This window comes from Pyxicephalus adspersus, chromosome 10 (genome assembly GCF_032062135.1).
Source record: "Pyxicephalus adspersus chromosome 10, UCB_Pads_2.0, whole genome shotgun sequence".
NCBI classification, from domain to species: domain Eukaryota; kingdom Metazoa; phylum Chordata; class Amphibia; order Anura; family Pyxicephalidae; genus Pyxicephalus; species Pyxicephalus adspersus.
In genome coordinates, this window is record NC_092867.1 from 16983084 (window position 1) to 17010410 (window position 27327).

At 36.5% G+C, this 27327-nt stretch overlaps 1 protein-coding gene across 5 annotated transcripts; it reads left to right on the forward strand.

Annotated features, from left to right (window-relative positions):
- The first annotated feature begins 4394 nt into the window (after positions 1-4394).
- Positions 4395-26680, forward strand: LOC140339243 (scavenger receptor cysteine-rich domain-containing protein DMBT1-like). 5 transcript variants are annotated; one of them, XR_011922408.1, is made up of 12 exons: positions 4395-4568; positions 5518-5565; positions 7506-7535; positions 8836-9150; positions 10471-10500; positions 11579-11896; positions 12349-12378; positions 13853-13885; positions 14122-14442; positions 14806-14838; positions 23222-23500; positions 25033-26680. XR_011922408.1 is itself a non-coding variant. In XM_072423834.1 (11 exons), exons 1-11 carry the CDS (start codon positions 4442-4444, stop codon positions 23257-23259), a joined length of 1323 nt encoding a protein of 440 aa, XP_072279935.1. In that variant the 5' UTR covers positions 4395-4441; the 3' UTR covers positions 23260-24029. The 5 variants fall into 5 exon arrangements, 2 of the variants coding, with proteins under 2 accessions (XP_072279935.1, XP_072279936.1); XR_011922409.1 differs by having other exon boundaries at positions 23222-23472; XR_011922410.1 differs by lacking the exon at positions 25033-26680 and adding an exon at positions 16821-18044 and having other exon boundaries at positions 23222-23305.
- The last annotated feature ends 647 nt before the right edge of the window (positions 26681-27327 follow it).

Here is a 27327-nt window from a genome sequence, read left to right on the forward strand (position 1 = left end):
ACCTGCTGCTAATAAAGACATATTTAAAAAAAAAAAAAGCAAAAAAAAAAAAAACTTTATGGAGCCTAGACATTTATTAACTTCTGGAGCAAGCTGCGCTGTGATATGCAAAAATAAAGAATTGCAGAATTTGTCTTGGTCATTACAAAAGGTTACAAAACAGCTCAGCCTACAACCTCAGCTGTGTTTACCAAAAGATTCACCTGCAAGTCATGTGAACAGCCCCTTCCCCCCCAACAAGCTTCCGTCCTGCACACGAGTGAGCAGGGAAGCTCTGTTTATATCTAAGAGTCGTCCGTATGTCGAGTGTCCTTAACTCAGGGACTACCTGTATAGGCCAACACCTTAAGGTTGATCATTCTGGCTACCATTGTAAGAAACTTTTCCCACAATTACCCCAAATAATTGGTTTTAGTAGGGGTTACAAGACTTCCAATAAATTGGTTTTAGTAGGGGTTCTCTGAAATCTTAAAATTTTATCAAGGATTTCTCCGGAGTAAAAAAGTTGAAAGATAAATGTTGGCAATTTTTATAATGTGATCAGTCTTCTCCATTGGTTTTGATCCTGTTTCTTTTCAGTCAATCACTAAATCAAACTGCCTATGTCTATAGACTTTTATCTGGGATATGTTTATTTCCCTAGTGGTTAAACTTGATGGTTTTTTTTCAACCTAACTAACTATGTCCTCTTAACTGATGGCAAATTGGGAGCTATGTCTCAGACGTACCTAAAAATATTGGATGACAGTTTGATAAATATAAAGAAAAATAGCAGCATATTTAAATGTAAACCAGGCTTTATTACATTTTGCAAAGTTTTGGTGAGAGCTTTTTGGAATATTCATTTCCAGCAAATGTAATCCTGGGTAGCAGAGATAGATTTGCAGAGGTTTCTTAGACAGATTTAGCACTGATGTTTAGACGGAATTTCTCTCCAAACTGTAGCAATAAAAAAATCTAATTATATTTCCATCCTGGCCTGTAAAGGAATATCTAAGCTTCATATATTTGAAGATCTTGAGATATAGAGGTGGAATGGTTTTCATTCTGGTATCTGCCAGACTCTCATTTGATTAGAAATTTACACAAACAGCTTGCATTTTACAGGTGTGTAACAAAGCAGTAAAGGTCAGTTTAGGTTTTAGTATTTTCCTCAAATTATGTACAGCCTGCTGTTATCCTTACATAAATGGTTTGTGGTTAGAAATGGAATTTTTATACAAAGATAGTCCCCAGTCCCCAGACTATCCCAAACTAATCCCAAACGAGTTGATAAAACAAAGTGCACAGAAATGTGGGAATACAACATAAAAGTCCTGATAAACAAGCCAGTTTAGCCATTTTACTCTTATTCTGCTGATCATTATGTGTATTGGGCAAAGCTGTGTATCTCTACATGTTTAAAGAGGACCTGTCACTTAAAGAAGATATGAGCTGCCATTGTGAAGAATGCTAATTGCCTGGATGTCAAGCTGAATTTTGGGTGTCAGTAGTGCCACTCACAGAAAATCATGCAGACAATTAACTATAAATGAGCTGCATACTTATTCTGGGTCAGTGATTCCAAAGGTATTAAAAACAGCGGATCAGAACACTAGCCAGTGAGGATGTATTTCTTAAAACTAGGTCAATGATGGCAGCTGATATCACCTCTTAGTATAGGTCTTCTTTAAAATCTGCTCATATATCTTCACTATACTGGATCTAGCTTTGCTGCCAAAATAATTTATATATCTCTGTATTGAGTTCTGAGGTATGCACAACCACAGCTATATATGTAAAGGTTTTTATTTATACAGCGCATTGTATATCTAGTAGTAGTTAGTCACATTCAACTGGACTCATTCATGTGATGATAAAATATATTGCAGCTTTGCAAATCAGTTCTGTTGAAATGGCTTTGAAAACTGTAAAAATGTCCTCATCATTACAAGAACAAGTTTGGATGAATGTGGCTAACTACTGCTAACTAACCACAGCTATGCTTTTTTTGCTAGAGATATGTAGTATAGTTTGGTCACCTCCCTACCCCAGGCTGTGATTGGATAGTGAAGGAGATACAGAAGACTAATAATTAGATATGACAACTTTTAAAACATTTAAGCTATGTATATATTCTTAAATGCTACCCAAACCACTATATACTATATATACTAAAATAATGAAAATGACTAAACCAAAATGATTTTACAAAAATAATCTTGATTTATATTTGGATGATTTTATTTTTTCCCTTTTTAAAAAAATGTTTTACAAAAATCACCCCATGGATGTATTTATTCACAATATTTTATTAGCATTTCTGTTGAATACTGTTTTGCAATGATAACCATATTTTTGGCTCTAGGTTTATACTCGAGTCAAGTATATGCAGTACACACACACATATATATATCAAAGTTTGTGAATTCAATGTCTTTTATTTTTTTCAACCCTTCAAAAACAACACAAGTTCCACAAACTAGTACCTAGTGTACATGTTCATTGGGTATACCGGAGCACCGGAGCTGCTGGTCAGACCGTCTCTGCTGATCTAATGTATGTTGTATGCAGTATTCATTAGAAATCATTTATATTCTTCTTTTGATTTGATGTAATCAGAGACCTGGAAGTTTGGTTTTTTATACATAATAGATGAGGATGGTGTGACTTTGATCTTGTGTTGGTGTCTTTTCATTGGTATTATTGCTTGCTCTGTCTCTGGGTTATTTTGAGAACTAGTTTTGTACTTGTGAAAAGATTAACCACAAAGACACAGGAAGCAGAGAGAACAATTGATGAACCGTACAGCCAGGTGTACATAGTCAAGGACAGAGTCACTTACGTAAGTTACAGTATTGATTTCCTACTTAATATTGTGCAAACCATTGTTACTGAGCTCTCTAGGCAGGTGTGTTGTAGTGAAGCTTGGTGAACTGATCTACTCTGACATCTCTAACTTTGCTATTTTTTAAAGCTGAATTCTAGGCATAAATTAAGTGTAATTGTGAATAAACCATCAATGTATTTGTTTAGATACAAGTAGTGTAAGCAATTGAATTTTATTATTGATATCAACTTCTTGCAGCCGCTGGGCCGCATAGCTTAGAATGGGGATAGAGAAGCAACATAAGTAACTGGTCAGCTGTGATGCAGCGCTAATGTGTTTATAATGGACCTGCAGATGGGAGGAGAAGGATCAATACTCAAGTGCTTACAGGGGACCATAGAAGCAGAGAACACTGCTTATGAGTTTACAAAGGACATGGCAGGAAAGCATTGTACCAATAAGATGCATGTAGATGGGAGAAAAAAGTGCAGTTCAGGTAGTCACCAAGTTAGGGAAATTCAACTTACCGACGTCTCCTAGATATGAACGGGGCTTCCCTGCTTACTTGTGTCAGAAGGAGTTTTGTAGGGGGGGTAGAATGACTTGCAAAAGTCTATTGCTGTTCTACAAGCTCTTGTAACTCTTTAATGATCAAGACAAACTCTGCAGTTGTTTCTTTTTGCATATCAAACCACAGCTTGCTTCAGAAGTTAATGAATGTCTAGGCTTTATACATTTTTTTTTTGGCTTTGTTGGTGATTAGCTCACAGTGGGGATTTTGCACAGTAACCGACACGACGCTGACTAATAATATGTTGAGACAAACATCTGTCCTAATTGCATTTATTAAAAGAAATGTACTTGTTCTGACTTACATACAATTTCAACTTAAGAACAAACCTACAGTCCCTATCTCGTATGTAACCTGGGGACTACCTGTACCCATGAGCTTAAAAGCGACAACTTGGGGGAAGAGAGCTATGGGAAGACTATGGGAGGAGAGAGCAGTGCACGCGTGCTAATAAGAAACATGTTGATAGAGGGAGAGGGATGAGATAAGCTCATCAGTCTGCTGCTTTTCATTCACTGACCAGTTACGAACTGGCAAAGGGACCCTGAGAGTGCTGCTAAACCTCAAAACAAAAAATAAATAAACTGCAGTTTATCAGTCCTTATATATGGTGGTTGTATTAGTTTTCTATCTCCTCTCATTTCTATTACATAAGAGTTTGGTGTTTTGTAACTCTCGCTAACATTGTATGAGATTTCATTCAGTACAAATTGTATTGCAAGGATACTAGATTTCTAGAATGACCAAGATGTATTTTTTCTGTACAGAAAATGTTTAAACAAAGCAAGTCATGCAGCCACTGTGCCCAAGGACCAGTAAGCTGCAATATACTATATTTTTGTACTTACTTTTAGATATTTTATCACTGTCATTGACAAAGCTGAGCTGTTTATTTAGTGTTTGCCTGAAGTTCAATATTCTTTTTACAAAGGTTCAGTATTTCAATGTTTTGACATTATTATGAAATACTGACTTCAATAACAAGCACAATCATTGTTGTGTGGATGTGCTTTTCAGTGTCAGAGATACCCCCCAGGGATTGATACAATGGGCTGATATGAATGGCGTTCTCTCATTACCGTCGCCAGGACTGGTATAAAGCTGAATGGGCTGTATGGACCATTGGAGAAGTAAAGATGCTGCTTTCAGCTTCGTTCTTGGCTGTTTTCTGGATTCTGCAGGACACAGGTAAACCAGCACCAGGATGGATGTAAACCATCAGATTTTATTATGACGATGGGTAATGTAGAGCTGAGCACAAATACTCACACTGCCTATATATTATCAAATATCTCATACTATCTCATTATCACTCTGCCTATTCTCAGATTTGGATATTTCCTGGCATATTTAGAAATTTCTGGGTGGCCTATAAATTGCTCCTTCTATGAGGAAGGTGTAGGTAATTGGGAACTGCTTGTGCTGCATACATTGAATAATTAAACTTTGAGAATAATGGTTGCAGATCATAACGGGGAGTTAAGCTGGGTGAGTATAAGCAGATATGTTCTCATAGACTGTTCTTGGTGACAAATATGGTGTATGGACCCTTTGCAATACTGATCAACAGGGGTGAGCGGACAATTTCTTTCTAATTTCAAGTAATGGAATTTCACATAAATAAAGATAACATACAAAATGTTGATAAATGAATTTGTCAACTGAACAAGTTAATAGCAAAGCCCATGTTTATAGTATTCTAATTATTATTTAAAACATATAAATTGTCTTCCCCTTCCGCCAGCAATTTCAGTCAAAACCATTTTCTGCACCTTTGCAATTAACTCAAAATATAAAACTACTTTTGCAAAAGTTTAGTTCTCACTTTTGCCTATCCCACTGATAAATATTATTATTTTAATAATAATATATTAATAAATTTTAGAAAATTAGTAGCTGTTGTGCATCCCCTGAACACTTCACCCCCAAAATTAATCTTCTTCTATACCGTAGAAAATTTTTCTTACCCTGCAACTGTCCCCCTCTCCTCCCTGAAGTTAGGTCAGCTCAGTTATAATTATAGAAAATCTGGAATTAAATATGACATAAGGTGGGAGTCCTAAATACATCTTACAACAATTAATTTATTTTATAAAAGACTGCCTGAAATAATAAAGTGTTTATTTGATTACCACAGTGTGTTTTTGCATACCAGCTGCAGCGGGCATCACAAGAAGACCCACAGGTATCTGTTCTCTCTCTTTTAGTTCTTTACCAGTACTGTACATGCTTTGAAATGCTAATTCACTTAAAGCTAAGCTCCAGATAAACAGCTAAACACACAAATAAAAATACATACAAGGCATTCATTGTATGTTGCATTTGGTTTGTTTTTTATCTGCAAGTCTCTCCTGGGCCCCAACCTACAAGTGGACCTTATGAAGAGGCAGCAGATTACTTAACTAATTTTTGTTATTCTGCTCTCCTTTTTTTCTCCTTGATATCACATAAGCATTGCAGCACATCATTTTGTCTGATCTCCAACTCTTCATGATTAGTGTATACATGAACGTGTGTCTTTTAAACCTGCTTGGGGTAAAGCTTTGAGCTTCTTCTATATACCACAGAGCAAAATATATTTTATATGTTATATATATTTCTATAAGTAGAAACTATAATAAAAAATATGCAGTTTTGTGTTACAGCTAGGACATATTTATAGAATAACTTTGCAATCAACTATGCATAAAAATAATGTATTGTTTTAGAAATATGACCTAGTTGTATACATGCAAGAAACCAAAGCAAAATTATGAGCATACAGGATTTTAACTTTACATAAATGTTTTTTATAACTTTAGGGGTGTATGTATACATTTTTCACCCATCCATTTGGCTGTCTGATTGTTCACAGTCATTTGAATCCCTATACATTGCATGTTTCAATGCATTATAAAACAAAGACTCGTTTTGCCTCCCTGGGGCCAATTATCAAAAGAGCACAGCAGTCACAATAGGAAATCCTATATTATATAATCCAGTGGTGGCCAACCTTTTCGGACCCACAGACCACTAAATTCATGTGCATGTGTGGGGAGACGTGTGTCACTCAAGGGGGAAGAAACTTCCTCCATAGTGAAGTCATGATGCCAGAACCCACCCACTCTCCCTTCGCAGGTCTAAACTTGGTCCAGGGACACAACCCGCCCACTTCTCTGAGCCTGCAATCCGTATGGGGTACATGATCCGCGGCTCTGACCGGTGTGCCCTCCCAAGCAGGGTTCTTCTCCTGACCCCACTCGAGGGCGCACCGGCCATAGACACTGACCACCAGTCTACCAACCTTTCTGACCTCACGGACTAAATTCAAATTTTTAAATCCCGTGGACCATTAAAACGATTTTTTTTTATATAAATACATTTGCAAAATAATGTTTTTCCTAATGCTTGATGAGGACTGTGGAGGCTCTGATTCATTGACCAGCTCACGGTTAAGTGAAGTATTTACTATTGTTACTATTATCATTAGTTGCATTATATTTGGTATTACTAAAAAAATACAAAATATTTGTTTGCTTTTTCCCACGCATTATGGGTTTATTTCATTCGAATCTAAGACCAAACAAACAGTTAAAGAAAATACACAGTTAAGGTCAAACTTACCTAAAAGAGTATCTGAGAAATAAACAATTAAAATAAAACAATCAGATGAGAATCAGTATTCGCGGAGCAACTGTTGTAATGGTGGAAACAATACTGAAGCGTACATAGAACTTGAGACTACACTGACGCCATGCTGCGCCTCCCTTGTTTTTTTGTTTCTAGTACAGTTCGTGAATTTAGTGCAATATAAAGGCAAAAATTGTCATTCAGAATATATGAATTTATTATAATATTATTTTTGTTTTATCATTATTGAAATATAAAAATTGCAAAATTTATGTGGTCCACCAGTTGGCGGCCGCTGGTCTAACCAACAAAAGGCTAAATCTAGGTTGAATTGACAGGGGATCTCAAACAATGAATTTATGTTTAGAATAAGTACAAATAAACTTCATGACACATGTACAGATTAGGACATCGAGAGATATATTTTGTGATAGATACTTATACAGTGCGTGTACAGTGTCTAATATTTGTATGATTCTAACCAGTATTTGTAAACTTATAAATATCTTTTGACAGCACCAACCTCTTCTTCTACTACCCAGAATGGTAAGTTCATTCTTATAGTTTATAATGACTGTAATTCACTAAAAATCAGCCAAAAGGAAAGTCATGCATTGATTATTGTTTAACACCCCATGCTGATTAGCACCTGAATCCTATAATACCCATACAGGACTAATCACATGTGATACCAATTGAAACATTGATCTGTACTTATCAGTAGCAGATGTGGGCTTATGTGCAGAACCAGGGCAGGGTAAAGGCTATCCATGGCATGACGGCTATTTATGGTGAGCGCGCAGGGAGAGCCTATACCGGGGTCTAGAAGCAGAGCTGAAAAAAGTGAGGACACAGCGTGCCCACAAGTGCCTGCCACACTACGCCCTACACTATTAAAGCTCTCCAAGGCTGGGGAGGATACACTTTCATCAGTGAAGCTGGGTGAACCATGGATCTGGTCCAGGATTGAAAACATTTGCTAACAAATAGCAAATTACTTTAAGGAAAACCATTCCAGGTTTGCTGGATCACCCAGCTTCACTGCTGAAAGTGTATCCTCTACAGCCTTGTTGAGGTCCCAGTCCCATTGTGTTTGATGAACTGCTAAAAGGGTCCTTCAGTAACCCATTCAGGGAGGTCATGGTGGATCCTGTGGGCATTTTTGTAGATTTTGTATTCTCAAATGCTACTTCTAGTGCCTTGATGCAAATTCAACTCCCTGTCTGTACAAACTCATCTCTCATCAGATTCCCCTGGTTGAGAAACACAGATAAAGTTCTCACATCCCACCAATTAAAGACGTTACATCAGAGCAATGTGTAGGTCTCTGCTGTTCTTCAATGTAATCTTCTCCAATATTCCAATAACTCTGATCGACAGAAAACTTTATTAATTTAATCTAAGTTCTAATCTAAAGTAAGGTAAATACTGCGTATAGCCAGTTACATTTATTTTAGTTGGATGGGTGTAGGGTGGAGTTAAAACTCCTTACAGTTTGTTTTGGCTGTCTGTGTGACTTCTTTCCTGCCTAACGGTGTGTTTAACTCACTTCTTGTCCCAAAAACACACAACAGTAGGTTGGAGGTAATCTCCCTAAGTGAAGGGATTTCCCTTCCTAAACAGTTGTCCCCCAAACAGGGGAGCAACTGTAATTGTTAGATTGCTTCCCAACCCTTGTTCTGGTGACAACTCTAAAATTTGGAAATTCCACTTGCTGATCAACAGGAAAAATAGAGAGGTAAATATCCCCAATGAGAATACAGACAGCTATACCCTTTCCAATTCATTTCCAGATCCTCATTTTATGGATCCTGGTTGCATTAATTTTGTATTATTTATTCCACAGAAAGTCATCCAACATCTCTGCGGTTGTCACAGGGTGAAAATACCTGTATGGGACGGGTAGAAATCTACCACCAAGGAGCCTGGCAAGCGGTGTGTGATGATGGCTGGACCAGAGTCAATGCAGAGGTGGTGTGCCGCCAGGCTGGGTGTGGGAGTCCTACTCTACCCCTGGCCAGGTATGGACAAGGCAAAGGGAACATTTTCCTGGATGATGTGAGCTGCAGTGGAACCGAACAAACTCTATGGCAGTGCTCTCATCGAGGGTTCTATGTACATGACTGTGGACCTCTTGAACATGTTGGTGTTATATGTTCAGGTAACTATTTCCTTCAAATATGTTGTAGCATATACAGAATTTAATGGTGAAAAGAAAGGGGTGGCTCCTAAATCCATCACCCGGGGGTGTATGATCTCAAAATAGGACCCTAGCCATATTTTTTTTTAATTGGAAATGGGATGAAGATTACAGTTTCTGCTAGAGTTTAATTGTAGTCTGTGTTCCCAATGAAAGTAATTCCCCTTACTTCCTTTCCTAGAGATGCCAATCAGTGGGAAGAGAGCTGATGGGTAGGGTTAATACAAACCCAATAATGAATATGTCAGTAATCAATGGAAGAAGCAGTGATGGCTGGACCCCATAACCTGCATCCTTTATAGTATTGACCTAGAATTACCTTAGAGGGTCATTCTTGTCCGCTTTAATTTCCTCCATGACTTGGCGAAAAAGAACCTTATTGGTAATCATGACAAATATCAAACCATGTATTTTTATGTGAAAAATTTTGTATCAGTTATGACAGCTCATATACAGGTAGTCCCCGAGTTAAGGACATCCGACATACGGACGGCTCATAGATACGAACGGGGCTTGATGGGGGGGAGAGGGCAGTTCGCATGATTTGCAGAAGAAATCTTTTGCTAAACACAGCTGAGACTGAGCTCTTTTGCAACATCTATAAACTCCTTAAATAGCAAGACAAACTCTGCAGTTGTTTTTTTTTTTTTTTTGCATATCAAAGCACAGCGTGCTCCAGAAGTTATTAAATGTCTAGACTCCATAAAGTTTTTTTTTTGCTTTGTTTATAATGACCTCAGAGTGAGGATTTTATACAGTAACTGACACCATACTGCCTAATAATATGTTGAGGCAAACATCTATCCTAATTGCGTTTATTAAAAAAATGTATCTGTTCGGACTTACATAAAAATTCAAGTTAAGAACAAACCTACAGTTCCTATCTGGTATGTAACCCAGGGACTTCCTGTATAAAGAGAAGTAAATAAATGTGAAAAGAGAAGTACTGGCATCAGAACCAACCAATGATTGAAGAGCTAATATCAGTTTCTAAGTGAGATTCTAAATAGAAATTGTTGTTGTAAACAGGTCTTCTTTTTATATGTGGAACACTGTAAATTTAGTATCTTTTGTGATTCTGTTGTGTTCCACTATTTCCAGCCTAGACAAAAAAGACTTTTTCAGCTAAGCTACATTTATAACATTATTGATTCTTCTATTAATTTCTAACCAGAAGGCCCATGAAATACTTTATCTTAAATCATTCAGTGAATTCTTATTGGGTATGTATATGGATCTCAGGTACAAGTCATTGATTATGTTGCTCTATGTGTTGAACAGATTCCAAGCCATCTGTTCCAGAACCTCCAGGTAGGTAAAAATCAACTATTTTATTGATTTATGGAGTAAGTTTGCCATTTTCCAACTTTTTTTGCACTAACTAGGCTGTGATTTGATGACCTTTGTGGGCTAGGAAAGTTTATTCATATACAAGTACAGATCTTTCCTATATAAAAATTAATTGTATGGGCTCCAGATGTTATTTTTAAGCTTCTTCTTTGTATTTTTATAATCTGACAATAGTTTGTCAGTTGCTATTGAAGTAGATCTAAATCCAAAACCTAAATGATTAAATAGTATAAGCTAAAACAGGGGTTGGCAAAGTTTTATGGCCACTAGGCCATTTATGGGGTGGGCGGGAGCACATTAGGCTGGACCTGCCCTAATGGCTCCGCCCAACTCCAGAGAACGCCCCCAGAGGTGAAATCCCTCTCCTCCGTATGCATTGCAGAGGGGAGGGATTTAGCTTCGTTGAGCTTTCCCCTGTAAATAGGGGAGCAACTGCAAGGGGGCGGCACCGGAGGTAGTTCCTAACGCCCTTTGGCCGATCCACCTGCAACCGGAGCTGCGGGTTGCCGGCCGGCATTAGGCCGGATCGGCCAGGGGGCGTTAGGCCGGAACTAACTACTGGCTAGGCCATATCTGGCCTAAAGGCCTGAGTTTGCTGACCCCTGAGTTTGGGGCCCGGAATATATCATCAGGATGCAAGAAATGGAAACATTTATATAAAATATTTCATTAGAATTAAAGGGTGCTTTAGTATATTACCATCTAGTTAGGGTTCAGATGAACTTTAAATGCCCCTTAGTTATGTATTCTATCATTAAATTTGGAATCTAGCTGGCCCCTGTGCCACGCTCTTCCAGAAAGAAGCAGAAGGACAATGCGAAAGTGACTTCATTTTTCTTCAAATTCTTGAAGGCATCAGCTGGTACAAACTTGCTCATGGTAGCATAGTCCTGTGAATGATAGCTAATGATTTTACAAAAGCTGTAACCTTACCTTGTAGGAATATTTTACAGAGCCCACGTGACATCTTGTGTCATGTTTTAGGTTTGAATAATCCTTTTAGGATGTGTTGTAAATATTTATTTTTCTCTTCCTGCAGTATCTGCCATAGACCTACGTCTGGTCAATGGGTGGCATAGATGTACTGGCCGTGTGGAGCTGTATTACCACAATTCTTGGGGCACGGTGTGTGATGACCTATGGGACATTAGGGATGCAGAAGTTGTGTGTAGGCAACTGGGTTGTGGGGCTGCAGTTTCTGCCCATGGGATGGCACGCTTCGGTGAAGGAAGTGGTAATATAGTCCTGGATGATGTGAACTGTGCTGGTAATGAATTTCAGCTTAGTCAGTGCCAACATCGAACATGGGGGGAACACAACTGCCAGCACGGTGAGGACAGTGGAGTCATCTGCTCAGGTACTGCACAATGTAACTTGCCCATTACAATTAACCAAGAAAAATAAATAGTCTTTTTGAGTCATGTTATTATTAGTTATTATTATTATTAGTTTTTTCTGCAATAGTTGGGCCCCTAGAAATTCCTGGTTTACATATATCAAAATACATGCTCAAACCAGCCAACTGATAGAACAGTTATTACTCTATGGTCATTCTCTACTCTACTAGTAAAATACTATTGAATTACATATCTTTGTAGCTCAGTTACTCATTAGGTATGTGAAAAATACTAGGTTTGGCAAATTGGTAATCTTTGGTAACCAGCATTTCTAGAAAATAATCAATGTGGACCATTTGGATCAGCAATTAAATTACCCTTGTGACATGGCCTTTGAATCTTCTCAGTCTGATCATGTTTATACTGATATTTTTTCATTCATAAAAGTAATGTTTTTGATTCTTTCTTGCAGCTGCTAGTGTCACTTCAACAAAAGCTCCAGGTAAAGTTTTCATTCCTACAGACTAAGACTGTACTTTCCTATGAAGTGCCTGTTTTACATTATCAAAGCCTTATGTACTAATTGGCAGATGTATTAGGAATTAGAAAATATACCATGACCTCTCATTCTGTGTTTTTCATCAAGAAAAATTTCATCAAGAATGAATCCAGAGGTCTTGCAGTGGGGTCATTAGGTTTAGTATCACACAGTGTAGTAAATCATGGTTTAAAAATTACAAAGGACAAAAAAAATAAACATATTTATTTCATTTTATGTTTAGTTCCTAATATTTCCAGTTGGTAAAGCAGTAACACGAGAAACATTTTATTTTAATAATAGCTATAATTCCAAACAGACTCGTTCCAATAAGGTTGTTAAAGACTTGGAGCACCCACTGGGCACTTCAAGAAGAACATTGCTGTTGTGCCAATGGGGTGCAATGGCAAAGAGTAGGGGAGGCTTACTGGGGCATGGGTAATTGGAACCTCAGCTTACTCACTGTATACATGGCACTACTTGTGCCACAATTCATTTACCCACAAAATATTCTTTTATTATTGTGGTACAAGTTTAAGTCTCACAGACACATTAAAAACTCAACATAATCATCCATCACTCACCCCTCTTCCACCATCTCCACTTCCATCCTACTTCTACATTCTTCATCCAGTGCTAATCTCTGCAGTGCACAAATCATCTCTGGAATGATTATCCTGCCAACCTTCTCCCACATGCCATGGACATGCTTACATACAAAACTCTTATTGACGGCACCTTTAGTACACTAGAGCTTTTATTGACTCCAATTTCCAATTGTTGCTGTACTATATAGTCCTGTACTGCACCACTTCTCAGTCTGCTTCTGGTTTCCAATCTGCCAACTTTATTATTAAATAAGCAAGCAGTAAGAGCCAATTTTTTAAGTAAGCAAGGGCACTGACATCAGCATTTACTGCTGAGATGCGGAGTTGCCTCTCCACCCAGTTAACTGTTTTTAGCTGAAGATGGAGGGGGGGGGGCAAACTAGCCCCTTAAGACGTGATCACAACCCGCATTTTAAGTAATGTTGGATTAGACAGTCATTTTGGTGTTCCAGATGCACACCACCCCCCATGTTACAGGGGTCCAATACATTTTGCTTCTCACTATAACTGTAACCTTCAGCTAAACCCACCACTTAAAAAATATTAGAGGTTGGGTAAAAATGTTTTTCATCTGGTGATATGGGCACTGTTATTTACTCTTATTTTGCACTGGGAACAATCCAGTTTCAGAATCCCTATGGCTAAATATAAATCTAGAATTTATTCTGATAAAGTAAAAGAAGAGTCATAAGGCTAAAAATAGAATTGAGTATATATAGGTTACATAAGGTATATCAGTTATTCTTTTATTGTCATTTTGGCATTTAATTTATGTACAGTATGTATTTAGGTTAATTTAATAAATATAATTTTTTTTAAATTATTTGTAGGTTCTACCACAGCTCCTAAACAGAACACATCCGGTGAGTTCCTGTAGCTTAGTAACGAGGGGGTTCAGTTCCTCCCCGACTTCTTTTATGGGCAAGAAAGTATGTTACATGTGTTAGAATGGTGGTCCACCTTCACTCAATCCATTCCTAATGGTTCAGCAACATTTTTAAGAGTCAGATGAATATACTAACATGCCAATATTTTTATTTCTCAAAAGATTTAGCTTTTCAAACAACTACACAATGTTTTTTTTCTCTGCTGTTTTCAGAAATTCCCCCCAGCCTACGACTTGTTAATGGGAGTCACAACTGTGAAGGACGTTTGGAAATTTTCTATCGGGGTGTATGGGGTACAGTGTGTGATGACCTATGGGGCATGGCAGCAGCTACAGTGGTGTGCAGACAGCTTGGCTGTGGACCAGCCCAGAAAGCTCCTGGAACGGCATACTTTGGTCGAGGGACTGGCAACATCTGGCTGGATGATGTAGACTGTAAAAACCTAGAATCTGCTGTATGGCAGTGTCCCCACCGACCATGGGGCACTAACAACTGTGACCACAGTGAGGATGCAAGTGTAGTGTGCGCACCAGGTAAGTCCTTTTTCTGTTACATATATATGTATATAAATATATATATATACATATTACAATCTACGAGTTGGCACAAAGTGGGGTGGGGGGGTGGAATGGTGGGTAAGTAGTGAGGGTTTGAAAGACAGAAGAAGACAGGTAGGCAAGTTTGAAAAAAATAATGTTAGGAGCTTTTAAATGCTCATTGTTCTTGTCATTTCCTATACATCTCTAGTTTTACCTAACACAGATTCATCAATCATTTTACTACTTTCATGGTTTGGGTCATACAATCTTAGCTTTTAATGTTTAAATTTTTCGTCAATTCATTGTATGTGTTTTGACTGATATGCAATGTATATCTTTTTTTTTGATAATTTGTAGGACCTACAACAACAGCAGGACCAAACCCAACAGGTGAGTTGGAGCTTAAAGCTTCATTTTTTTCTGTTCTTGTCTTGGCAGTGAACATGTCTTAAGTCTATGGGGAAAAAAAAAGTTTAGCACCTGTGTTACATTGGTAGTCCTCCCAAATTCCAGGTGGCGAACAAAGTTTTCAAAAGTTTTCTGTGCCTTGAAGTATGTTACAATACAACAGATAACATTCTGGCAGAGTGTATTCTTGTACTCTAGGGGATCTGCAAAAGTAAAGGTGAGTAAGTTTTTTTATTTACTTCCCCTTTAGGGTGACTCTTATGGGTCAATCAGAAACCACAAACAAGTTCTAATGTGTATTTGTAATGGACTAGGTTTGATGTTAGAGATGCTACGTGTCCTTCTGAATGCCTTGATTCTACATGACCAAAAAGTACATTCTACAGTACAATTCTACTACACTTTACCTAATTATAGCAAAATTCTATGTTGAAACAGAGACATTCTGTATTATAATTTTACTGCATGAAGTTACTCATTGCTGTATTATGTATCCCTGCAAATATACTTTTCTTTGGCCATAATTTTAGTTTAAAAAAATATCACACAAAAGCCTTCATTCCACCAAAATTGTGATTGGAAAAGGAGAAATTATTAAAATTCAATTGTGCAATTCTACTGGATGAAATTGGAAATTGCTGTGATATGTGTCACTGTGACCACATACCTAATTTTACCTGATTTGTACCTGGGAAATTTAACCTGTGTTTTTACCAGATTCTACCAGAATTCTACAACATTAATCCACCAGAGTAGTTAGACATTGCCGTAGTGTGTGTCTCTGCAGAAGAATGCCCTAATGTTTGCTCAATTCTACTTAAAAAGAGAAATTGTATTGTGTTTGTGTATTTAATATAATGCTGCCCTCAAAGTCTAATTTGATTTGTTTAATGTCAATAGAATTTTCTATTATTTTGAACCAAAGTGCAGCAAATCCCATCTCTATAGACTACACATGCCTTGTTGCAGGTTTGGTGTTTGCCAGGAGTCAGAAACACCTTGATGTATACCTGCAGCAACCATTAGGTTACATTTCTTATTCCCAATTTTATAGTGAGCATTCCTGATTATGTATTAAATTATGTAATTGTTAATATGGCAGGATAGATGGGCCTTAATTGTTAAAGCTCTCCAAGACTTGAAAAGATAGATTATCATGGGTGATCCAGCAAACCTAGAATAGATTTCTTTTAAATCTGCTTTTATAAATTTGCTCTTAGTTGACAAATGCTTTAAAATTCTGGACCTGATCCATTCCTGGTTTGCTGGTTCACCCAGGTTCTCCCTTGATAGTCTATCTTCCCCAGTCTTGATGAGCTTTTTTCAATCAGGCCCGGTGTCTTCAGTAGTGTTGGTCGAATATCTCAGTGTTTGATTCAGCACATATTCAGTCAAATAGCCCAATATTTTTCGGGTGATCGAAAGTGGCTGAGGAAAGGTAAACCCTGATGACAGCTCAAGCGTTATAAGGATTTTCATTTCCTCAGCCAATCACAGAGCACTAGAGGTGAATGAATGGGGAGACTTGTCCTCGTTTAACCTCTAGTACCCGGGGATCCCACACTGACAGGAGGATTCCCACAACTATTCACATGAATGATTGCAGCCGTGGGAATCATCCTGTCATTGTGGGATAACCTGTAAAAAAAAATAAAAGTTAGTTACACAAATCACACACATTCAATAAATTACTTTGACATTAACATTTTTTTACACATATTTTTACACACGAATTTGCAAAGTTGAATTCTGTGTTTTTGGGTCGGGTTCGAACAGCCATTAACGGGTTGATTATAAGGACAACCTGAATTCAAGCACCAACACTAGTCTTCAGTAAATACAGTGTAAAGCCCAGTTTTAATTAGAATCTGCAATAGTTAGATTTTTTTTTTACAATTTGATTAATATTAATAATTACTATATTATTTTATTACTTTATTTTTAAACAATTTTCTTTTTTGCAGGTTAAAGTCACAAGGTGATCGGGCTGCAGACTCAAAAATGTACAACGACTCATGGGGGGCTATTTATAAAGCAGGGATAATGGCACTCAATGAAACATTCCCTGGTGGAGAATCCTTTGCTGCCATTGAAACACATAGACCTGGAATATTCTCCACCAGAAAATGTTTTGATAAATGTCAGATTCACTGCTTTATAAATAGACCCCATACAAATGTCTTTACAGTTCAATGGCTCAACTGTATTGGAAATTATAACAAATAAACGTATCCAGTCACCTAGATATAATGTGGAATTAGAAATGCAAAAATGTAATGCAATGTAGATCTCATTAGGTCAACTCCTATTTACTGTGTGTATAGAGAAGCAGTGCTCTCAGCTTAGCACAGGGATTATAGAACACCCACAGAACACAATCTTTCCTATCTCTGTAAAATATAAAGCATGTGCTCTGTTGCACATGCAAAGGATGATAACATTTTTGGATATTCCAGTGCAAAGCAAAATTCTCAGAAATTTGCAAGCATGGTGGGATTGTAGCAGGATCAGATTGTATTTTTTAATTGTACTTTTATTTCTCTGTGTGTTAGAATGCATTCCAGGAAATGTAGCTGCCATCACAGCCCTGTGACTTCTTTCCTTGCTGACATAGTAGAAACATGCCTGCAAAACCACCCCCTTACCATCTTTGGGGTTGGTATTTATGCCCTTGGATATTGTAAATTATCTCTGCTTATTCAATTTATACATATGCATCATCTACATATAATATTTGGTGATAATATTAGACTTTTAACCTCCTGGGCGGTTCATTTCTGTCCGGATTTATTTATATATATAAAAGCATTACATTGTCTTTTATGAAAATTTATTTTACATTGTAGGCCTGTATTTCTTAGGCATAACTCATCGAATTATGTCCAATATTTTATAAATTTATAATAAACATTAAAAAAAAACACATAAATCTGCTAAAACAAGGGTGAATAAATAAATCAAAAATACTAAAACCTGTAATATAACTGTACAGTAGCATATAATATATATATATATATATATATATATATATATAAATTACTTTTAATTGGATTCAATACAGTTATTTTGTATTGAATAGAGAATAGAGACGTCACTGGGAACTCCCGGGGAACGTCAGCGCACTCGCCTGGGGACAGATCGGATGAAAAAGAGGCGGCGAGAGGATGGCAGGACGCCCCTGGGACGAGGTAAGTCTTTATTTTTAATTTTTTTAGCTACCCAGAGCACACCTGTGTCTAACAAATATCAATTCTTCCTTACAAAATTACTAAAAACATGCATCTAAGTGTGCATAGGAAATTGGTTAATCCACCTATTTTATTTGGTAATAATATTAGATTTCTTAAAATTTCCTATAAATGTGGTATCCAAGGGGTTATATATCATCTTCACATGAATGCTTCCATACATAGCTCATGATAAAAAAACATTAATGAACATCTAAATGTTGCTTTTAAACACATAGAAATATAAGTATAGTATATATTTGCAGTAAATGAAAATGGAATACGTTAGAGAATTACTTTTACTTCTCATCTCATCTCTGAGGTTGAAAAATATCATATAAACCAAGATTTCTGGACTTGAAAATGCCATTAAAAACAAAGTCTTGGTTAATACTTGGGTCACACAAGTAGATGGCGCTGTGTTCTTAATGTAAAGTGTGCAACAAACTGGTGCCATCTGAAATATTTTTACAAACACAGCGCCATCTACTGGTAGCTAGCAGATCCTTTAGAATCCTTTAGGAGTAAGTAACCCATCACAACCAACCCAAAAGTACAAAATACAATATACAGACTGGGTACATGTAATTTATATTTTTTCATCTTTTAAATAAATGTTTTCAGAATAAAAACACAGGAATGTACTTATTCACATTTATTTTATTAGCATTTTTTCTGTTTGGAAGTGTAGCAGTGATGGTGCATTTTGAGCCCTAGTTTTATAGTCGAGGATTTTACAGGTAAAAGTAGGTACCTTGGTTTATACTCAGATTGTTTTTTATGTATTGAATATATGTATATATGATATTAGTTATTCAATAGATATTAAATTGTAGTCAATTTTGCAAATAAACAAAATTGCATGTGAATTTTGTAACAGAATGTTATTTTATTTTGGTTTAGGATGTTGTATAAAATGCATTTGACATCATTTATATCTATTTAACATTAGGAAACAATTATTTGTTATGATTCTCTTTTTATCATTCAATAGTGAATAGTCAATGACATTGTTTTTTGGAATTATTGTTTTCTTCACAGCCTACAAATAGTAACATTATACATAGACAAATATATACAACGTGTTATTCCTATTTGTCTGTGATGGATGTAATAAGACCATTGAACGGAATTTTTTTAGCTACCACTGCTTCCATTCATTATCTGATGGGTTGCCTTGATGCAAACAGTAGGGTCATGGACTCCCTTATCTAATGCCCAGGAGTCCCCTAAATATAAACCTGCCATAAGCAAATTATGTAATTTTCAATCATTGACTGTCCCTGACAATGCTGCATAATTGGTGATATTGAAGCTTTTTGACCCCAAAAAATCATGTACTAGCATATCTGATATTTCTCCAACTTTACTTTGTTGCATGTACTGTATGTTCCAAGTTCTGAGTACTGAAGCCAAGCAATAGGGGTCCCAGGGAACGAATATTTTTTTTTTTTTAGGAGGAGGCCAGCAATGGTACTGTAGGTCCTGATGTTCTTATGAAGTCTCATAACCCTTTACTGTATAAACTGGCAATATAAAGTACATTCACAATTTCTTAAAATAAATTAATAGCTGATATGCAGAGAAAATGAGAAAGAGAATTTTTAAATAAATATATGTTCTCACTAAGTGCAGGGTGAGTGGTATTCGGCAATGGCAAATTCATCTGAGAAAAAAAAACATAAACAAAACACATATACTTCTTGTTAGATAATATTCTGTAATAGTACATTGATGTGTGAAAATACATTGTAAATTCTGAAAGGTGTCACATGCTGTATAGTTGGCAACTGTTGTCACTTATACACCACTATATTACAACAAACCACCATAAGATAGTGGTAATAGTCACGTTTGCTCTAAACCATTATTACAGTCATTATGAATGTTTAAGTAATTAAAATGTATGGAATTTTAAACCTTGTACAAAAGTCTGATGGACGCCAAACCATTGCCCCTGGAAATGACCTTTCATGATCATTTTCAGTAAAAGATGAATGAATGAGTCCTGTACTGAAAGCAGTATTCTGTTTAATGGAGAAGAGAAAAGGATAAGTGAGTGGTTGTACTCTTCTTCATAAGAGTGAACAACAGTTGTTCCTGATCAGTCATATATAAAGAACAAACAGCATCACTGTAGAGCAGAGGACCACTGTACACATGACAAATTGTTGCCCGAGAAACACACACAACTATTATTTTCAAGCATGTGTGCATATGTCTTAAGTATTCTTTCCTAAGCTAAAGTTAGAGACATAAATGATATCCTGTCTGGACCAAAAGATAAAATAGGTGGGCAAAGTAAAAAAGCTAAGCAAAAAGTAGAGCAGCTGATCAGAAAAGGATAATACACGGTCAGAATTAGGAAAAAGTATGGTGATCTAAGAATGGAAGCATCTGGGTAGGTTGTAAAACAGCTTGGCAGGTTGATTTATACAATGTCTGGAACTAAATTAATGCTTTCATATAGAACAAAAGTTGAAAGGAAATCCCCCAACTGGGATACTTCAAAAAAATTCTGAAGGAGTTAGTAAAAAACACTTTTAGGATGGCCATGCTGTCTGTGTCTCTGTTAGGTAGTTTCCCACCACTGCTCCTACTCAGGTGATGCAGATCAGATAAAACAGGTAAAGAAGAGAAATATCCTCTACAAGTAGAGAAATTAAAGGCAGACAAAAGCTTTAATCTTCCTTTCAATGTTTCCAATGTTTTGTTTGAAGTTGGGCTTTATTTTCTCAGCTTTTTCTGCTTTACAAATAGATAAGCTAGGTCATAACTATCCATCCCCAGTCCTTGACTGCTACGTACAAAGCAGGATATTCATTTAATCCATTTGTACACCATGTCCTAATAAACTTACTACATGGGTAGTAACCTCAAGGACTGAGGTTGGACAACCTTGAGTTAAGCAGTGGATGTTGAGCTTCACTATGTCAGATACCTTCATTGCCTTCTAATCACACAGGGTGCTTACCTGTCTCGTAGTAGTCATACTTTCACTGAAGCCGGTTTATGGTTTATCATAGCAAATTCTTGCTCCACTAAAAATGTAAACCTGGTAGGAGACCGTCCAATCTGCCAGTAAAAGAGGGACATAGAGAAATGATGTTCATAAATTAGAATAATGATATGTAGTAGCTGTTTAAATCAAAATTAATCCCTACCCTTAGTTAAGTTTGTTAAGGTTCCATCTTGACTCCTTTAATGCTTTATCCAACAATAATGAATAATAAATATTTTATGTAAATGTTATAAAACAGCCCATCTTTCTTGCTCTGCAGGGCATGTGGTGTTTATATAAGGAATTCTTCTTAGTCCTAGACAATACAGATCACAGTCTCATAAAGCTTTAAAAATATTGAAAGAATAATGAAACTAGGATTAGATGATAAATTAAACTGTATGAAATGGTTATAATAAAACAAGCCAGTGTGTAGGTGGGTATATAGAACAGTAAAACTACAATGCCAAAACTACAAAAACAAAATAGAAAAGTAAAAAGTAATTATAAAGTGAAAGAAAGTTTCATTACAATAAAATTGTCTTTTCACCACTCACCTGTACATAGACACACCCACTTCCTGTAACAGCCACTGTGTGGTCTCTAGAGATGGTCGGTAGTGTTGCCTTCTGGAGGAGGAGTCGGTTTTTGTTGTTCACATGGAATTGCTCCAGAAATCCCGTCTTGGAAGTTACTGTCACCGTCACATTTCTCCTACCACTATACACCGCCTCTGCATACTTTGCAAGAGCCACCACTGTGTCCTGGGTAAAAAAAAAGAATGGTTGCTAACAATTTAGAAGCAGTCATACCAACTTTTTGTAAAATACTTTTCAAGCAGAGCATAAGGAACAAGAATGGAAATGTATGACTAGATCTTTTGGGTTGGTAAAAATCAATCACCAGAATACAAGTTGTATCTGCTTATGGCCGATCGATTACATGGATTTCTTATCATTTAGAATCTCATAATTATGTATACAGTACTATAGAACTTCCAAATGATTGATTACAGAATTAAATGGGCAACAGATCTGTTCATGGGTACTGCACCTTAAAGTAGAACTGATATTGATAGTAAGCTCTTCGAGGCATGGTCCTCTTCTCCACCTGTGTGATTGTCTGTAACTGTCTGTCATTTGCTACCCCTATCTTAGGTATAGCGCTGTAATATGTTGGCGCTATATAAATCCTGTTTATTATTAATAATAATAATAATAATAATAATATTAATAATAGTGGATGGTGAGTAGCTTATGCAGGCATACTTGCTGAGTATGGCACTGAAAGCAGGCACCCTGCAGTGAAGAAGGTCCAGGAACTTATCACCACTGCATCCCATGAAGCTGCCATCTTTGTTGTTAACTCCATAGTGGACATCCAGGTTCATGGTGATCATCTTTGGCCATTGGATGGCCACTGATAAACTTTCACATGATTTCAGCAGATTCGGTATCCGGAAGTGCTGGGTGTACAGTTGCATACAATGCATGTGTTGTGCAGTGTAGGAATAAAACAAAAAGCCACTAGAAGCCATGCCTGTAAACAGTGACTTTTTGTTTTTTCTGTTTAGGTCTGCTTTGAGATAATTGTTCCCATGGATATCTATTCCATTCTATGTGACTTCTATAACAACATATTCATCCAAGTACAATTGACTTTAGTTAAGACCTCAGACCTCACACACTTGCCTTTTCCACATAAGTCAAGTTAAGCTTAATACATTTTTTTACTTTATTACCTGGGTGGACGAAAATCCCCCAAAAGCATTCTGCTGTTTGCTTAGTCATTTGACAATCTGTGAAGCTCCCAGAAAGTCTATTGTGGGTGCTGAGAGTAAAGCCAGGAGCACGTAGGATGTCAGTTCCACTTCTGTGGAGGAAGCTTGCTGCCAGAACGGATCAGAAGGACATGTGGGCCTAGGCTGCCAGTACAGCATCCCATCTAGACAAGGAGTGCAAAGGTGATACAAGAACACTATTTCAATAAAAGCGGAGTTTTTTGGTAATCATTTATGTTGTCGATAGAGATTTTAATAGGCCATGTAAAATGTATGTAAAGTGAAACATTTTTTGTACAGAGCATGGAATAGTTAAAACCCATGTCAACTTATATTTGTTTTTTGTGTTTTTTAAAGGAGACTTTTTGACCTATTTCAGTGATACCAGTCATTAAGACAAAAAATGGGGCTGAATCTCATCACTGGTGACACAGACAACAATAAAATCTAACATCCATGTCCAAAACCATTATCCAGTTTAGTACATCATGCAATGCTCAAGGACACCAGACATTTCAAAGAGAGCAAAATCTGATTTTCCCACTAATACATTGGACTGTCATACAACTTGACTACTGTGCATTGCACCATTCAACATAATGAATGGGGTGAGCATCACAACAGAAAGAAATGAAGGTAGTCATGTGATATTACTAAACATCTAAAATGATAATAGTACACATTACAAATTCTATATCCTAAATACATTTTTCATTTAGCTTTCAGTGAAAACATAAATTATCCAATAAACCACTAAAATACATGTATGTGAATGGTTGCCGTACAATAATGTCACCAAGCTTGCCAACTACACAACATAGTTTTTATGTTACATCATTTTAAGTGGCTTTTCAACGATCCGATTGTCACTGATCATACCTCCTCTCACGGGTCTTTGCTCCAATCTGCTCAGCATGATTTGATTGAACATGTCCCCGTATAAAGTAAATGCATAGGCCAGCAATGCCTGGGTGTACATATTTGTCACACTTAGCGCCAGCTGTTGCAGACAAGTCATTGAATCCCTGCCAATAGGACATAAATATAAATCCATATAAATAGGACAAATAATATAAACATAGAATCAAATATAGGATATTCTTTCGATACACTTTATTTTAAAGTAATAGATAACAAATTAATACATTCATACACAAATAAGTATATTATAAAAAGTAAATGATAACATTATAATATATCCAAAGATATAAATATCAGATACAGTATACCAATAAATGAGATTATTGTAATTCTATATTATATATGTTTCTAAAATTAGAACTTCCAAATACAGTAAAAGGATTTTATTAAAAATATAATACAACCAAATGAAAATAACTTAAAAGTAAAATAGTATAAAGAAATAAAACAAGAAATAAAAATAGGATAATAGATGAGTAAATCCTGAAATAGGTTTTTAGTGCCACCTACTGAATAGCTATCTTGTTCAGAATCTATTTACAAAAAATTGGATGTATGTATGTATGTGTGTGTTCCACCATCACTAGAAAACGAATAGAGACATTTCAACCAAACTTTCTATACATATGACTGAGACTCATGTGAGTGCACCAGTCATCTTTGTACAGCGCTGTGCTATGTGTCAGAGCTTTATTTTGATGTATGTATGTATGTATGTGTCTATGTGATCACTAGGAAAGGCATAAAGGCATTTCAACCATGAGACCTTATAATATAATATAATAGTATAATATGAGATTGCAATAAATAAATACCCGGGCAACGCCAGGTAATCAGCTACTATCATACATAGTATGTGTATGAGCAAATTAAAACATGGGCAACACATCTCAGAGTGCGCCATTGAATTCTGTCCCCAGAAAAATACTTTGTTGCCTATTGAATCCCATGCTTTTCTCTCTAAGACTAGGTCTACATGGACAGTTTTAAAAATGCTTTTTTATGCACTTTTACAAGCGTTTTCAAGCTTACCTTTAACATGATAAAAAAACTCTTATAACCGCCTATGACACAGTCTACCCCAATTTTACTTAAGCGTTTATAAATATTTTTTACTTTTAACCCTTTCAGGGAATGAGTACAGAGGTACATAAAACCCCTTATTCATAAGACGAGACTAATTTTAAAGTAATTTAATAAATGTGTGTGTTTTGTGTAACTTAAGTTAAACTTTTCTTTTTTTACAGGTTATCCCACAATGAAAGGATGACTCCTGACAGTATTGGATCCCCAGGCACTAGACGGCAAATGAGGACAAGTCTCCCCATTTACCTCTAGAGCTGAATGGCTGAGAAAAGGGAAACCCCAATGATGCTTGAGCCGCCAATCACGGAGCGAAGCAGAGCTCCGCTGACAGCTCACGTTCTTGATTGCTCCCAGAGCCCTCGCGGAGCTTTATGGATATTTTAAACTTCAGAGAGAAACTGAACTCCAGTATTTTGACGTGAGAATCCAACCTAGATTACTCTGGTGATACTAAAGTGAATTCCTACAGTTTGTACTGCTTAATGTAGCCTTGGAAATGTTCCTCCCTTCTGCCAACCATATCTGCCCCATATTACTTCCTATGCCCAGCAGCATTAGCTGTGAGAGGAACCCCAAAAATGAATTATTGGTTTTGTAAGATAACATACTTTAGAAATAATTACTTTCACTTATTTCTGCTAGCAATTACAAATGCTCTCAGATATACTTCTTTTAGGTCTTAGAATGCAAAAAATCCTTAGGTTGCTGGGCTAAAATGCATTTTCAATAATTAAAAAAAAAAAAAAAAAAATCCAGTAGCACAAAGGAAGTGAGATAAACCTATAGGTAAAAACGAATCCCTTATACTTTGCACGGCATTGAGTTACATGTGTGAGTGTCTTTAGGACTGACATGCAATACAGACCATTATTCAGTTGTTGGCTAGTGGCTGTAGAACAGTGTAGCTTGACAGTTGAAACATACTTTGTAAATTATCATGTCCCACATAGTGGTGCACATTCCACCTTTTGGGAAACATAAAATATCCTAAGAATACCAGGAAACTCTGTCACCTTTCTCCATAAAGTCAGTGGCTTTGCTCTTTATCTCATCAGTCAGCTGATTAGTTTTCTCCAGATACTGCAGAATAAATATATTGGGGGCAAAACTGATCATGTTCTGTTCTCCACATCCATATGGCATAGCCAAGAGCCTGCCCAAATTTTGCATGGCTGTACCCATCATATCTCCTACAGGAAACAATGTGCACCAAAGTGGCTTTGAATAATAGCAAACAGATAATATGTTTTTATGATAATATGGAACAAAGCCAAACTGTACGAATAATGTATAGTAAGACTCCTAAATTTATTGGCTTTATAAATTTGACATTTATTGAAGGTTCCAGTAAATCTTCCTAAATCGTAGCTCTGGATCAGTGTAGCCATTGTAGAACAGAGCAAGTGTGTTTCATTTTTTCAGTTTTTTTTTTTTTTTGGTAATTTCAATTTATTGAAGGTTTCCAGAATTAGGAATCTCTTATAATTTACAGAGGCCTAGCTGCCAATAATTTAAATCTAAAATATTAGTTTGCCAACAATGTATTTCTTCTTTATTCTTACAACAGGGATATTCTTACAGTATTTGACTGAAAACCTGAGGATAATTTGCCCATTCCATTAATTCCCAAACCATGGGCATATTTATGGAGCTTTTGCAGCATTTGTACAATTTTCTTTTAGTTTTAAAAGCCTCCACTTTTCTGGGAAGCCTATTTTCATACAATTTGAATTTAAGTGTGAAGAATCTGGGCCCAATGAGCCAAGTAAAAGTGTGAGGCCAGATACAGATGTTACAAACGAACTTCTAGCTCACAATCTGCATTCCAGTTGTGCCAAAGATGTGCCATATGGTAAGATCAAGGCTCTGGACAGTCCTGCTTGACTCCCTTCACACCCAAAATTATCAAATAATCATGCTGGAACAGGAAAGGATCTTCCCAAAACTATTGCAACAGGGTCCAAAGTGTCCAAAGTGTATCTGTAGGACATTGAATTCACCCTTTAATAGAGACACCTGAAACTAATATGTTGATGGGATTCCCAAATACTTTTGGCAATATCTTGTAGATGTAATGGTCAATGGACCACAAACTTTTGTTTGCATTGGACATACTGTTAATCACTTGAAAAACTCTAAATCAGACTTGGTATTCAGCTCTTGGATTGGTTAATTGATTTGATTTTTTAAAGTATACGTACCAAATGTAATTATGTAATCATCTATTTTTTTTTTACCAAAAAGGGTCACATATGCTCTCTCCGAATCCCTTATCATGTTGTCCGGAAGCTTTAGGGAAAACTCCTGTTGGGATACTAAAATAAGAACACAAGGAACAGAGAGAAGTCAAAAAAGTAGTACACAGAATCATTAATATTAATTTTGATAATAATGATCATCATTTACCTTGGTCATGGTATGCAAATCATAAAATTGTGAGACTTTTCCACCAAGAC